At 36.0% G+C, this 16,250-nt stretch overlaps 1 protein-coding gene across 1 annotated transcript in view; it reads right to left on the bottom strand.

The window, feature by feature from the left end:
* The window catches only part of LOC104863263 (ADP-ribosylation factor-like protein 5A), a 31,990-nt gene extending 15,961 nt beyond the window's left edge, over nt 1-16,029 (bottom strand). Inside the window, exons 1-2 of the mRNA XM_033757703.1 lie at nt 16,026-16,029; nt 15,282-15,360 (exon numbers count right to left, since the gene is read on the bottom strand). Of these exons, the coding sequence (XP_033613594.1) occupies nt 15,282-15,360; nt 16,026-16,029 (83 nt within the window). The remainder of the gene's footprint in view (nt 1-15,281; nt 15,361-16,025) is intronic.
* Between the last annotated feature and the right edge of the window lie 221 nt (nt 16,030-16,250).

Below are 16,250 nucleotides of genomic sequence, written 5' to 3'. Positions count from 1 at the left end.
CTCCCTTCACCCCCTCCCCCCCTCCCCATTTACAAACACTTTATTTCCACTTTTTCATTTTATCATATATTTTCCCCCTTATTACCTTTCCCCTACACTTCCCACTTTCCCTACACCTTTAGCCCTTTTCTTCCTATTTCACACTGCCAATTTTATCATTCAGTTCTTATGTACTATTATAGTTCTGAGGAGTGACTATAAACCATATATTTAAAATTCCTAGCAGCATAATGTCTGAAGTTTCAAATTCTCCTGAATACTCTTGGTTCACACAATTTGAACTGACACCTACTGTCCAATTGATTTCTTAGATTTGTGTCATCTACGACTGAACTTCCTTCCCTCTTTGAGCACAAGCAAACATGCATAGGCACACACACAGATACACACTCATCTGCTCTTCAAGTACCTCTAGCTGCTCAAGTCAAATGGCTCTTTCTGTATTCTTCTAACATGTAATCCATGAAGCCAAACTCAAACAACGTCTGTTCTCAGAAATCACCTTGCAGACATATAATAACTCTTTACACTGGCCTTTCTACAACCTATTTCTATACACAAAAGGAGTAAATTTTAAAAACAACTATTGCATTCCTTCACCTGAGCTCTTCTAACTCTCCTGAGTCCTCATTCTACTCCAGCTTCTTGGCTATGCTTAGCATATCGTTGTCTCAGTGTTTCCCTCAGACATCCCTTTGGTCTCTCCATGACTGTAATTACCATCACATTAAAGGGCATCATGACTCCTTTCATCTCACTTTGTGTGCTCCTCACCTGATTCACGTAACTTTGTGTTACTTACAGCTTGATGTTATCTGTGTACCTGCAGTTTGTTCATATTTGTTTATAAATATATTTGCTATCTTTCCTTCTTGAAATTCAGGTTCAAGGACAGCAGGAATTTTGTATATTTTTCCAGTGACATATTGGCCATGTGTATAAAAACATCTGCATCATAATGACGAGCTCAATCCAATTAATCATGTGTGGTGTGAAATGAAGAAAAAAAGAATTACCAAATGATACAGAAAATGTGCTTTGGTCTGGCTGATAAAGAGTCCTAATGCTATTTGAGATCTGATCATTTTTCAACAGGAAGCAAGGTAGCTTCCTAAATGTAATCTTGATTATTCTCAGTGTGACTTAACATCTGAGAAACAAAACTAGAATTGTGCAGTAATTTCTCAGGAAGCCAATTATGAGGAAACAATTCAGCTGGATAAGCACACTCATCTGCAGAAGATAAACTTCAGAACATCATAGCTGTGTTCAAGCTAAATTGTCTTTGACTCAGAGCATAATTATGATACTGATGTCATAATTAGTTTTTCCATTAATAAAATTGCCTTGAATAAAATAATGATTGCCTAATAATGTTCTTAGCTATCCATTGGAAGAGAAATAGTAATATATAAAATTATACAATCATTATGGCTTGTGTCTAGATGTCCCCTCAAAGCCTTATGCACTCATAAGTGAGGCTTTTAATGAGATGGCTGGATCTAGGGTGTGACTATGGATTAAGAGTGTATGATAGCAAGATTAGTCTCCTCGTCGGATTAGCATAGTTCTGGGTGTGGCTAACTGGATTTGCTAAAGTGGATAGCCCCACCCTAGGTTTGGGTGGCACCAATCAATAGGTTGAACTAAATATAAGGGAACAGAAAGAAGGCAGAGTAGCTATGTCCTGCCTACCTTGCCATGGCCTTTTGTTGTGGAGTAAATTGATGATAAGTTGAAAGCTTTACAAACTGTGAGCCAAAATAAACCTAACTTCCTTTAACTTTGGGTACCGGTTATTTTCTTAGCAAAGAAAAAGGTAACGAAGAAAACAAGTAATAGAATAAACGACTTTCATCATCATTTCACAGAGCTGCTTTATTTTGTTTTTATTTTTGCATTTGGAACCCCTATTCTTTTTATCATATTAATATGTCTTAAAAGTCAACTCTTTAACAAAGCAATATACAATTTATCATACACACCTTTATTAACATTTCAGCAACTTGCTTAAATTTAACTCTCATTAAAATATTTTTCATGCTAGTCTCATGATGATAGTAGAGAATAATTTGTTTTTTTCTGAAGATTAATAGCATGAGTCATCTAAAAAAAAGTCAAACTAAAATGTCCATAGCCATTTCATTTGTCAAACAAAGAAAAAATAATATCTACTTAAACCTATTTAACTCAAATGAAAATGGGAAATATGGATTGGCTCAAGTAATTGAAAAACAACTGAAATGAATTCAGATGTGGTTGTCCAGGAGATCAAATAATATCTCCAGGACCTGCTATGTCCCTAACCATAGATTCTAATTACCTTCATGTACAGTTACTTCTCAGATGCCTCATGGCAAGACATGTGGCAAGATCTCAGTTCCAAGAGAAAAAAATTATCACCTAGAAATTGCCTTATAATTAACTGACTGGAAATCTTATAAAACTCAGTAGCTTGGGCCAGGGATTTAGCTCAGTGGTTCGGTGGCCTGCCTCGCAAGCTCAAGGACCCGAGTTCAATCCCCGGTACCAAAATCAATCAATCAATCAATCAATCAATCAAACTCAGTAGCTTCTTCTCTGATATAATCATACCAAGGTTGAAAATAATAAGAAGAACAAAGCACAATCATTCTTCTATCCAAATGTAGTAAGAGTAGTATTGGGTGATAAAAGCATTAATTTATGAAATTTACATAGAACATATAAAACAGCTTTGATGATCAAGCTATCACAGATAAATCAGCATTTCCAATATTAATTTATAAATGTCATGCAACTCAACTCATAACCTCAGTAAACTTCTATGAAGCTGTATAAAATTATTTTAGAAGGAATGTGTCTATGGCTAATATTGGTTGTCACCTTGACGACATTGAGAGAGACCTATAAAACTGAAAAAATGTATTTCTGGCTGTGTCTATGGGGTGTTTACTGAGAAGAGTGGCATGTGAGTGAGTCAGTGAGATGTAGTGGGGTGACCCCCCCTTCATGTGGGGCTCGCCATCCAATACCTGTGTGCCTGATGGGACAGCAGGAAGGGAAGGAGCTCTGGAGCAGATTTCTACTCTTCTTCAGGGGCCGAATGTCTTCTACTTTTGCATGTTCTCGTTGTCCACTGATTTTATACCTCAGGTTTTTAGCCTTTGAGTCTTACACAGCAACTCTCCAGGGAGCTTCTAGGCATCATTGATTCCTCTTGTTGTGAGGCTTTTACCTTATTGGATTGAGCAGCTACTGATTTTCCCTGGCTCTGCCCCTGCAGATGGCCATCAAGGGTCTTTCCAACCTCCAATTATGTAAAACAACCTAACAAATTCCATCTTGTAATTACATATACATTACCTTGGTCCTGTTTGGAGAACCCTGACTAGTACAATAGGGAAAAATAAATTTCTAAGAATAGTGAAGAAATATACATATACAGAATAATAATAAGAGGTCAAAATAGGAGACTTCTAAGTATTCAGTTGTAAAGTCTCTAGAACCAAAAAGTATGACCCTGTCACAGGAATATGTACAGTAGTCATACGTGGTCAAGCACCCACAGAAAGATAGAGACTGTGTAATTTCAATCAAACAGTGAAAAAGACTAGCTAATTTGATAAGTAGTATTATGAGAGCTGATTATTTATCTGGAGAAGAAAGCAGAATTAAATTCTTACATTTTAATTACTTTACCTCAAAAGACACAGATTTCCATCTGCCCTGCACCTTTAACAAAAAAATATTAGAAGAAAATCTAAGAAGAGGCTATTTATAAGAAATTAGGAAGAGGAAGATTTTCCTAAGCATGACAGGATTCTCAGAAAACATAAAGTAAAAGCTAGATCTATTTGCCCATTTTAAATTCCAGATTATTGCACGGGAAAAGTCAATATAAACAAAATAAAGCAATTAAAATATATGCCTATGAATTAAATGCATGAAAAGGACCGCTGTTTGTTAGAACTAGCTATTGAAATATGATTGCAAGTCAAATTGACTTGTGGAATGCATAGGGTCATCTCATTGTATATACAACTTAGAGAAAAATGTGAAACATTTTACAATCAAACTAGAAAGAATTTCACAGTCAAAATTTAAGATTATATTAGCCAGAAATAATTTTCTAATAAAATGACACTCCTAGAAAAATATAAAAAAGACACCCATTCTTTATTTGAGAAAGTTAAATAATAGGTAGAATGGTATTAGTTGAAAAAGATAAGAAGTGAAATACAGCATAAGAAATCTTGTCCAAAAAAGGAAAGAAAAGGCTCAGATCCATACATTTAGGAACAAAAAAGGTGAAGTCACAACAGATCCAGCAGAAATCCAGGGGAATCATCAATACCTACTTTGAAAACCTGTATTCTAATAAAATGAAAACACAGAGGAAATGGGAAGATTTCCAGATGCATATGAATTACCAAAATTGAAAGCAGAAGATAAAAAAGTTCTTAACACCTCAATTACAATAAGTGAAATTGAAAATGTAATTAAAAGTTTACCAACAAAGAAAAGCCCAGGTTCCAAAGGCTTCACTGCTGATTCTACAAGACATTTAGAGAAGAGCTATTGGCACTACTCTTTAAACATTTCAATAAAATTGAAAGCAATGCTTCTGAATTCATTCCTGGAATAAAGTGTTACTTTGATTCTAAAACCGGGGAAAGACCCAACCAAAAAAGAGAACCTCATGCCAATCTCCCTAATGAACATAGATGCAAAAATACTCAATAATCCTCTGTTCTGGCAAACAGAATACAGATGGTCATCAAGAAGATCGCATACCACCACAAAGTTGGATTTTCCCCAGGGATGCCAGGATGGTACAATATGCATAAATCAATAAATAGAAAAAACTATATTAACAGAGTCAAAGACAAAAAGCTTATGTTCATCACAAACCTGACAAGGATGTCCACTATCAACACTCCTGTTCAATATAGTTTTGGAAACAGTAGCCACAGCAATTAGGTAAGAGAAAATAATAAAAGCAATAAAGATAGGAAAAGAAGTTAAACTGACATTATTTGCTGATGATGTGATACTCTACATAGAAGACCCAAAAAACTCTGCCAAAAGATTTCTACATTTAATTGACAGATTCAGTAGAGTAGCTGGATACAAGGAGAACACTCAAAAATCAGTAGCCTTCTACACAAATAACAGACACACTGAAAGAGAAATTAGGGAAATAATCACTTTTACAACAGCATCCCAAAAAATGAAATATCTAGGAATCAATCTAATGAAGGAAGCAAGAGACCTCTACACTGAGAAACTACAACACTGAAAAACGAGATCGAAGAGGATATAAGAAATGAAGACATACCTTGTTCCTAGGTAGGAAGAACCAATATAGTGAAAATGGCCATACTTCCAAATCTGTTATACAGAGTCAACGCAATCCCTATTGAAATCCTAACAGTATATTTCACAGAACTAAAGAAAACAATACAAAAATTCATTTGGAATAAGAAAAGACCTAGAATGGCTTTTGCTATTCAACAGAGAAATGGCAGGGGATATCATGAACCCCAACTTGAAACTATACTACAAATGCACTGCAATAAAAACAGTATGGTACTGGCAAAGAAACAGACCCGAGGATCAGTGGAATAGATTAGAAGATGCAGAAACAACTCTGGACATGCTCAGCTACCTCATCTTTGACAAAGGAGCCAACAATCCTCACTAGAAAAAAGATAGCCTCTTTATTAAATGGTGGTGGAAAAACTGGATTTCAACTTTTCATAGATTAAAAGTAGACCCCTATCTTTCACCATGCACTAAACTAAAATGCAAGTGGATTAAAGATTTAAATGTTAAAACAAAAACACTAAACTTGTTGGAAGTTAATTTAGGTAGAATTCTTGAAGACATTGGCATAGGAAAAGACTTTATGAACAAATCCTCGGTAGCACAGGAACTAGCACAAAGAATCAACAACTCGAATCTCATCTTTTTATAAAGCTTCTGCATTGCAAGATAAATCACAAGCAGAGCTAAGAGACAACCTACAAAGAGGGAAAAAGTTTTTTTACCAGCTGTTCCTCAGAGAAAGTTCTACTATGTAGAATATATAAAGCACTCAAAAAAACAGACCCTTACAAATACAAAGACTCAGTTCAAAAATGTGCATCTCAAATGAGCAGACATTTCTTGAACAAAGAAGTAAAAGCAGCAAATAAACATATGAAAAAATGTTCAACATCACTGGTCATTTAATAGATGCAGATGAAAACAACACTGAGATTCCTCCTCACCGCAGAAAGAATGGCTGCTAACAAGAAATCAACCAACAGAAAATGCTGGCGGGGTTTTAGGGAGAAAGGAACCTTTCTTCATTGTTATTGGGAGTGCAGACTGGTGCAACCACTGTGGAAATCAATATGGAAATGTCTTAAACAACTAGGATTAGATGTCCCATTTGACCAAGCTATTCCCCTGCTGGGTATCTTCCCAGAAGAACTAAAGGAATCATGCCACAGTGATATATGCTCACCCATGTTTATGGCAACACAGTTTGTAATAGCTAAAGTTTGTAAACAGTCTAATTGCCTATCAACTGGAGACTGGAGAAAGAAGATGTGCTTGTTTTATAACATGGAGTATTCAGCCATAAAGAACAAGAAACTAGAGACATTTATAGCTAAGTGGATGCACATGGAGGACATACTCTTAAGAGAAATTAATAGGACACACATGTGTAAATACCATATCGTTTCTGAGGTGCGATGAAATGAAAGTGTAAATAAGGATCAAAATGCATAATTGGTACTGTGTAATAGGAAGAAAAAAATCCAAAGGTGTAGAGGAATAGGGGAAAGGTAAGAAGAAAAAAGAAGAAATAGGAGGAAAGGGAGAAAATGGCAACAAATTCTTTGCAAACAGGGAAGGGTAGAGGGGGAGAAGTGAGGCCAGGGGAATGGGAAAAAAATAAGAACCAAGACCTGTCATATGAAGGTAGAAGATCCCAATGACGAATGTAACTGCATTGCATGCCTAAAATGTACCAAAAAAAAAAAAAAAGAGAGAGAATTGACTGATTGAAATGACACTTGCCTGAGAGACACTGAAGAGAGTCAGTGTGCAAATAAACACGCTGCCTGGTGATGCTTGGGGCAAATGTTAAGTGGTTAATTATTCCTTAGGAGCACATTAAAAGTACATAGTAGTGTCTTATAGTATATGCTAGCAGTTTAGACTGGCCTTGCCTATTTCCCAAAAGAGTGGTTAGAAAAATATATGAAATATTTAATGAAATATCAGATTAAAAATCAAATCACTGCGCTGTTGTCATTTGTATTACTTTTGAGCATACAGATGATTTGACAAATTTGTATGAAAAAATATAAGAATAGTTTCATTTTATCGTAATGTTATAGGGATAATTTCAAAAGCCTTTACAGAAAAGCACAAGAAATTCAATTTCTTTAAACTGAATTTATTTATATTTTAAGAAAAAAGAGTAAGTCTTGACATTAATTCTTAATGTCTCCGCATTGCTTAATTCTCTGCTTTAAACACTGCCACACCCTGGCCAGTGCTCAAAATTACAGAAACTTCCAGTCTTTTCTACAAAATTTCCTACACATGTTGACATTAATGTTTGACAACCAATTTCTTGCCAGGTAAGTGACGATTCCACCATTGCAGCTAGTTTTTGCTACATTGTGAGGAAGGAAATTCTGTAGATTTTCCAATGAATCCTACAGGACTCATTAAATACTAATAGCCTTGGGAACATAATAAATGTTGTGAAGTATCTAAAATATTACTGCTAATGGAAACACAAAATTGTGAGGTAAGCCAAGCTTTTCCCCAAGATATTTGAAGCCAGAGATTTAAACAGTTAAGGCACTTGGAAATATTAGGTATATGTACAACTGTGCAAATAAAACAAACTAACTTTTTAGCTGTACCAGCAAGTGACGAAGAAATAGTAACTCTTCATTTTTGAACCTTTAATAGAATCACCTAAATTCAAGGAGTTTCAGTTTATGAAATGAACCAAAGCAATGTGTCATTTCCTATCATAAAGTACTGAAAAACAAATGCTAAACTCAGCTACTATTGGCTAACGGGGGAAAAATAATGACTTAGAAAAGAAAAAGCCTATTTGAAACTAATTAAGGCTTCTGAGCTAATCCCATGTATTTGAGGTAAGGGAGAAGTATCCTTCCTAAAACTAAGAAGACCAATGCTTTATGAGAAGTGACAGAAACAAAATATCTGTGCTTATTATTTTATAGGAATAGAAATAAAGAAGAAAATGAAGGAAAGAGAGAGTGAAAAAGGACAAAGCACAGTTTACCCAGGCCAATCATTAAAAAATCTGATAAAAATCCATAAAAGTGTTTTTCTTTTGAGAAAAGGTCTCACTTTGTAGTTCAGGCTGGCTCTAAATTCATGGAGATTCTCTTGTCTCAGTCTCCCAAGTGTTGGGATTTCAGGTGTGCACCACCACTCCTGGCGTAAAAAGCCATAAGTTGTGTGAAATAGCATGGGTCATGTTTGCTTTGAAAACTTAAAATGTTTGTCTCATTTTGAAATCAATATGGAGATACCTCAAAGAACTGGGACTAGAGGTTCCATTTGATCCAACCATCCCTCTGCTGAGTATCTTTCCAAAAGAATTAAAAGAATCATATCACAGTGATATATGCACACCTATGTTTATAGCAGCACAGTTTGTAATAGCTAAAACTTGGAAACAGCCTATTTGCCCATCATTTGGAGACTGGATAAAGAAGATGTGGTTTTTCTATAAAATGGAATACTACTCAGCCATAAAGATTGAGAAATTAGATTCATTCATAGGAAAATGGATACATATTGAGGATCTACTCCTAAGTGAAATAAATAAGTCACACGTGTGTAAATATCGAATAGTTTCTCTGATGTGAAAAACTATAATGGTATATTAGATTTTAATGATATAATTGACAACGTGAAATAGGAAGAAAAGGGCTAAAGGAGTAGGGGAAGTGGGAAGGGTAGGGGAAAGAGAATAGGGAAAAGAAAAAAAACATAAGAAAATGAAAAAATGGAAATAAAGTATCTGTAAATAGGGAAGGGAGGGTGGGGGGGCAGGGATAAGGGGGAAAATGAGAACCAAGACCTGTCATGTAAAGGTACAAGATCCCAATGATGAAGGTCACTGCACTGTATACCTAAAATATACCAATAAACTCAATGAGAAGAAAAAGAGCTAATAAATGATTCTAAAATTTATTTCCCTATAGCCTCATAAAAATTACTTTCCAGGAAACCTTAGAGAAATCTTTTTAAGGTACAACAGTGTTAGGATACCTTTTTTTTAGTACAAAGTAAAATATATTTAATCAGCTCTATCTCTCTTTTTTCAACAGCCCTAAGAAAAGTGTTGGGAGGTTCAAAATAGGAAGGCTTTGGACTTTAATATTCTTTAGCTTAACTTTCTCAGCTATGAAAAAAGATGCTTTTAATTAAACATTAACAGTATGATAGCTAGCAGAGGCTGCTCACTTCAACAATACATCCTCAGAACCGTTACCTTCCTTATTGTAAGAGTACAAATCATAAACATTTTACATTACAGCCTATCTTTCAATTTGTCTTTTAAGGTACAAGGCACTGTTCTTTATGTTCTCAAAGATATAAAGTACTTTACTAGTGTGAGCAAGAACCTGTTAGACATTATTGATTTGCATCTTTTCCTTTCATTTCCTCAGGTTTAGAATGTAATTCCCTATGGAGCAACTTATTTCTAACATAGAAAAATATTGCTTTTTGAGCACAAATTTTTTTCCTTAGGATACAGTTTAGTACTACCGAACAGGTTAATTCCACTTTCGAAATGCTAGCCCCAAATCCACCAGAATGCTGCACTTTTGGCACACTTGTCAATTCTGGCCACTAAGTAACATCTTGAGTTAGGTGAAAATAATGCAGCTACAAGGCTTTAAGATGAAGAAATTTAATCTGCCAAGAGTCAAGAAGTTGTCTGGACAGGATAAAAATTTCTGTCCCTTACAGAAAGTTGTATTGTCAAGAAAACAAACATAGTCCCACAGCAATAACTATTTAAAAGGATTTATGCAGAATATTTATATATTCTTTGCATAAAATTGTTTAACTGACTTTTCTTCCAGAATGATGCTCCAAAATATCCTGCACATCCACTGTAAATTTAAATATCTCAAAATAGCGTCTTTCACTTTGGATTTCTTGAAAGATAGTATTTTGGATTCAGTGAGTTACACAGATGAATTGCCAGTCCTCATTAGTATAATAAGGCCATTTACAGAGTAGGGTAATTTCATTGAGATGTGCAGAATTTATGGAGAAAGAAAATTTCAGCCTGCTCACGCAAGACAAGCACAATTCCTCCACTGAAAGTGGCTGTCAAAGGTAGACTGGCACACAGTTTGTAAGGCGGGAGTCAAAGTGGTATTTGTTGTACCCGTTGTGGTGGTCACAAGTTGCAGAAGATGAAGTTGTGTGTAGTTTAAAACTGCAATCTGAAATACTTTTTTTAAATCATTGTCCACTTTACATTCATTTATATACCAGAGCTCGCTAACAAATTCAATGGAAGGAACACATACTTAGGGAGGGCACTGCATTTAAAAATACCTTTAAAAAATATCACTAGCCACTTTTTCTTCATAAAACATGATTGTAAACAAGATTTTGTCCTCTCAAAATTCACATAGTGAATTCCTGATCTCCAACACCTCAGAATGTGACTGAGCTATTTTTGGAGATGAGGTCACAGAAAGGTTATTAAGTTGGAAAGGGGCTCTTAATCTAATAGGACTAGAAGCAGGAGAGCCACCAGGGACTTGTGCACATAGCCAGGGACACATAGGGACACCGTGAGAAGGCAGCCATCCTCAAGACCAAGAGAGGCCTTGGGAGGCCCCGCAGTGCGGGGAACTTCACCTTGGGCATCCAGTCTCCAGAGCTGTGAGAGAAGAAATTCACGCTGTTTAAGCCACCTACTTAGTTTAGGTATTTTGTAATGAGTGCAATTCTAGCAAAACGATACATGTGCATATTCTGTAGGTACCAAAATAATAATTATAAAAACTAGCAATTTGTTCTGAATTTAAATCCTTAATAGTATAGAAAATATGAGACAATGCAAAAATGGATTTTGATGAAATCTTCTCTCCTGTCTTTTTCTCTACCTACCTCTCGAAATCCAGCCCAGTTCCCTTATGCAACGTTCTCCACTGTGCTGGGCCACCCAGCTCCCATCTCCGGCTCCTTTGATGGCTGCAAATACATTTAAAATAAAAATCTTCTTTTTCTTCTGGGCCCCATATTCAAATTAAGTGCGAGGGTAGCTGTTTATGTGACGCTTACTGCCCATCATCTATCATTCCCGGTGACACCTGGACACCAGCACATAAGGCAGATGCAAACTCCGTGATCTAGATTGCACTGCATTATCTTACAATTTCCTGATTGTGTCATGACTGGCTCTACATCATATACTTTAAAATACGGCACGTGGTCTTATCTTATTCTTTTTTATTTTCTGTAATCAAGCCCATATATGACCTTACATATTTAATACAGTATGTTACCCCTGTACGAATGGAAAACAATAAAAAATAAAAATAAAAAAATAAGATAAGACTACAAGAGCAAGAAGCAATTTAAATATGTTAAGGGACCATTTTCATCTTCAGAATTAAGGATTATTTTAATCTTACATCATTGCCTTTTCTCTTTTACTTTGCTTTTTAGTTTTATTTTAGGGTTCCCTATTTTTAATGTTCATACAGAGACTTCTTTAACTGAAATACCAAATAGTTTCACCATGCGATGCCATTAGCACCCTGTGACATAGAAGTCCCTTAGACAGTGCTGCCTGATCTTGGGGTTTCAGCCTTTAAAACTATAGCTAAATAAACCTCTTTCTGCATAAAAGTAAACAATCTTAGATATGTGATATAGAAATACAGAGCAAAGTAAAATAAGCCCATTTCTGAATTTGGAGTTGCCCTCAATTGAATTTTCCCTGAATTTGTATTAAGATACATACCTTCTTATTATAGCTAAGGAGAGCAAACTGAGCTTCTTTCCAAATTCTTTGAAGAGAACTAAACATAAATTTGTTTAAGAAGAATGTAAATCGGTGGACGAGTGTGACGTGACTGCAGGCGAGTCCCAGCTAGGGCCCCACCCTGACCCCAGATGTGAGGACACACAGCCCAAAGCCACAGGCTGCCTAGAAAAGGGCTGCACAGGTGCACAACCTTCGTTCAGAGTTCCACCATACCATCAGTAAGTGCATGCACACCCTGGGAAGCAGCTGTATGAACCAGCATGGCATAGCTGAAGGTGGGTCCGAGCTAGGGCCACACCCTGCCCTAACCCCAGAGGTACAGGCACATGTGCCCAAGCCACAGGCCACCTGGAAAAGAGCTGCATAGGCATGTAAGCTTCATCCAGAGTCCTGACATACTACGGGCCACAGCTAACGACCTACCTAAAAAAGAACTACATAGATGCACAAGCAACAGCCAGAGACTCACCCTGATATCACTGATAAGTGCCTGAAGACCCTAGCCAGAAGCCTACACAGACAACAGGAACTTGAACACACAGCCCCCAACCAAAGTCCACCCCCGCCCAGACAACAGCTACATAAGGGCCCCAGTGAGAGACACAACTAGATATCATCCCAAGTATGCAAAGACCCCAGCCATAATCCCACCCAGACAACAGGTCAGTTCAGGGATAAAGAAGGCCACCATTCTAAACCCAGGAATTGGTGTACTAGGGGGCAGCAGGGTAAAGGCTGCTTGGTGGCCTACTGAGAATTGAAGACCACTGGGTGAGCAAAAAGTTCTCTCAACAAAAGCACAGCTGGCTGTTGAAATGGGATGACACAGAAATAAGTGTCAAAGCCAGATTTGCAGATTACCTAAGGCAACCCCAAAGGGAAATGGGGTGGAACACTCTGATACTCAATACTTGGACTCCCTGAACTGACAACAAAAGAGGACCTGGAAAAAATGAAAACAGAAATATTTCTCAGATAACAGCAGAGATGTGCCCATAGTACAAGACACTATTAATAAAGCTATAGTGGACACAGAAAAAAAAATAGAGGAGCTGAGAAACATGATGGAACCCCAACACAGGAAACAAATGGAATCCATAAAACAGTCGCAAACAGATTTCTAAGAGGTTAAAAACTCCACTGAAAATTCACACAGCAGAATGAGCCATTGTGAGGACAGAATTCCAGATATAGAAGATAGGATTGCAATCAGTGACCAGGAAAAGAAGAATCTCTTAAGAATAGTAAGAGACTATGAGAGATCATTCCAGCAGCTGCTAGACAATTCAAAGAATAACATAAGACTGAATGGAGTCAGTGAAGAAACAGGAGAGAGTACAGAAGACATAAATACACTGTTCACTGAAGTAATGGAAGAAAACTTCCCAAATAGGGGGAAAGAACCTGACATACAGATAAGTGAGGCTTATAGGACTCCAACTAGCCATGATCAAAAGAAATCTACACATAGACTTATAACAGTCAAGATTCTAGAAACCCAACAAAAGAACAAAATTCTACAATCAGTTAGAGAAAAGAAACAAATCACATACAAAGGAAAACCCACCAGAATCACAGTAGACTTTTCAACACAAAGCCACAAGGCAAGAAGATCATGGAGTGATGTATTTCAAGGAAAACAACCTCCAACCCAGATTGATGTACCCTTCAAAACTATCTTTCAAAATTGATGGGAAATAAGATTCTTTTATGACAAAGAGCACCTTAGCAACTTCATGAATACTAAACCAGCACTCCAAAAAATTTTAAACAATATCCTAGGAAAAGATAATGAAGATCACAACCCAAGGAAGCCCAGCAAAATGAATCCATCAGGCATGACAAGAAATTAAGTGCAAATGGGAAGAATCCAAGATAAAGAAAAAGTCATGATAAGGACAAATCAATACATATCTGTTATAACCATCAGTGTTAATGGCCTCAATTCACCAATCAAAAGAAATAGACTGGCAGAATGGATGAAGAAGCCAGATCCAACAATATGCTGCATACAAGAAACACACTTAATTCAAAATGAAACTCATAAACTAAAAGTTAAAAGGTCAAAAACAACACCCCATGTGACAGGACCCCACCTAAATGCAGGAGATATCCTCTTTGCAGATCAAGTTGATTTCAAAGCAGGGCTGCTTAAGAGAGACAAAGAAGGACACTACATCCTTGGAAAGGGAACAAGAGGAAGAGATGATAATCATTAATATATATGTGCCAAACACAAGTGTGCCCAACTGTTTAAAACAAATATTAATGGATGTAAAAAATCTTATAAGCACTAATACAATAGTAGTGGGGGACCTCCATACCCCACTGTCACAAATAGATAGATGAACCAGACAAAAAATAAACAATGAAATACTAGAACTCAATCAAAATGTTGAACAAATGAATTTAGCAGATGTTTATAGAGTGTTCCACCCCACAAAATCAGAATACACTTTCTTTTTGGCTTCACATGGATCGTTCTTCAAAATAGATCGCACACTTGCTGATATAATATTTTAAGTAAGTGCAAAGGAATTGAAGTTATCCCCTGTATTATTATAAACCATAGTGTGATGAAATTGGAATTCAATAGTAAAACAAACTGCAAGAATTTCATAAACACAAAGAAATTGAAAAATACACTTCTAAATAACCAATGGGTCACAGAGGAAATTAAAGAAGAAATCAGACAGTTCCTACAACGAAATGACGACAATGACAATATAATATATTGGATTCTATGGGGCACAATGAAAGCAGTCTTATGAGGAAAATTCATAGCAGTGAATACTCATTTTAGGAAAACAGAGTGAGCTCAATTACACAACCTGATGATTAACTTCAAGCTTCTAAAAAAAGAAGAGCAGGAAAAACCCAAAAGGCACAAAGTGAAAGGGGAAATGAGAGGAGTAAGGAAAAAGAAAGATGGGAATGGAATTAACACGAGAAAAAGAAAAAATGGAAATGAAGTCTTTGTAGATAGGGAGGGGTGGAGGGGTTGAAGGGAGGGCAGGGGAATGGGGAAAAAATAAGAACCAAGATACATCATGTAAATGTGCAAATTTCCAATGATGATTTTCATTATATTAGATACCTTAAATGTACCAATAAAATTAATTAAATAGTAAAAACAAGAAGAAGAATATAAATCTTCACAAGATTAATAAATAGTTAACAACCAACCAACTGAGCAAATTTTATCCTAAGATTAATACTGATCACTTACTTGTCATCATTTAGTTCATATAAGCTAATGAAGGCTGAAATTGTCTTGGCAATAACACAGCGATGCTTGGTAGTGTTTTCTGTAGTAATAGTAAAGCAAAACACAGCATTACAGCATATACTATAAATTCAAATTACCCAGCACTACACTGCCTCCCATAACTCATAACTATGTACATCTTTTTTGGTATAAAACTTGGCAATGGCTCTTGGTCCCTGGCTAGTTAATAGGTGTATATCACACTGTTTTAAGAAGTACCCAAAGTTACTTTATGAATGTCATTGGCTCAGAAGAGTCTCTTCTTTAAATGCAGTCTGGCTGTTACATACATCAGCTGAGGATCCAACATACTGTAGTGCCAGTTACCAAATGATTGTATCAGCTTTCAGGGGAGAGACAGCTATTACAACTCCTTCACTATGTAGGAGAAGAAGAGAGAAAAGCCCAGAGAATTCAATTAAAAAAAATAATTGTATGATAATAGAGAACTATGAGATTTGGTTCTCTGTATGTATATTTAATTAATCCTGCCTACTTAATCTTTTTTGGCACCCATTTATGTGCTGAAGATTTTGGCATAGGCTTCAGTAAACTTTCAAATATCTATAAATGGATCTTCTGCTTCATTTATTTGTGGCAATATTGGCTTCCTTAGTTTATCGCCATGCAAAATTCTAAGAAGTTGAAAGTGAAGTCATATATATTAAGGCTGATATTTTTGAAAAAATATTTGGAGCCTCTTACCCATTTGGATAATCACCATTGAAATCAATAGAAAATAAAAGGCTGATGCTTCTTATCAGACGGAGTCAAGTATTTATATACTGTATTTCTTAGCAAAATATATATTACAGTTGGAGTGTTTACTGTTTGAAATTTCCATATACTTCTCTTCCCTTGATTAGAAAACATAAGAGGAAAATTGATAGCATCATAGTACAGTTATGAAAAATATTAAAAATATACAAA

Source organism: Fukomys damarensis, unplaced genomic scaffold (assembly GCF_012274545.1).
Source record: "Fukomys damarensis isolate Sample0158 unplaced genomic scaffold, DMR_v1.0_HiC HiC_scaffold_31, whole genome shotgun sequence".
NCBI lineage: Eukaryota > Metazoa > Chordata > Mammalia > Rodentia > Bathyergidae > Fukomys > Fukomys damarensis.
Note: the sequence above shows the minus strand (reverse complement) of the source record. Positions and strands in the feature narration are given on the sequence as shown.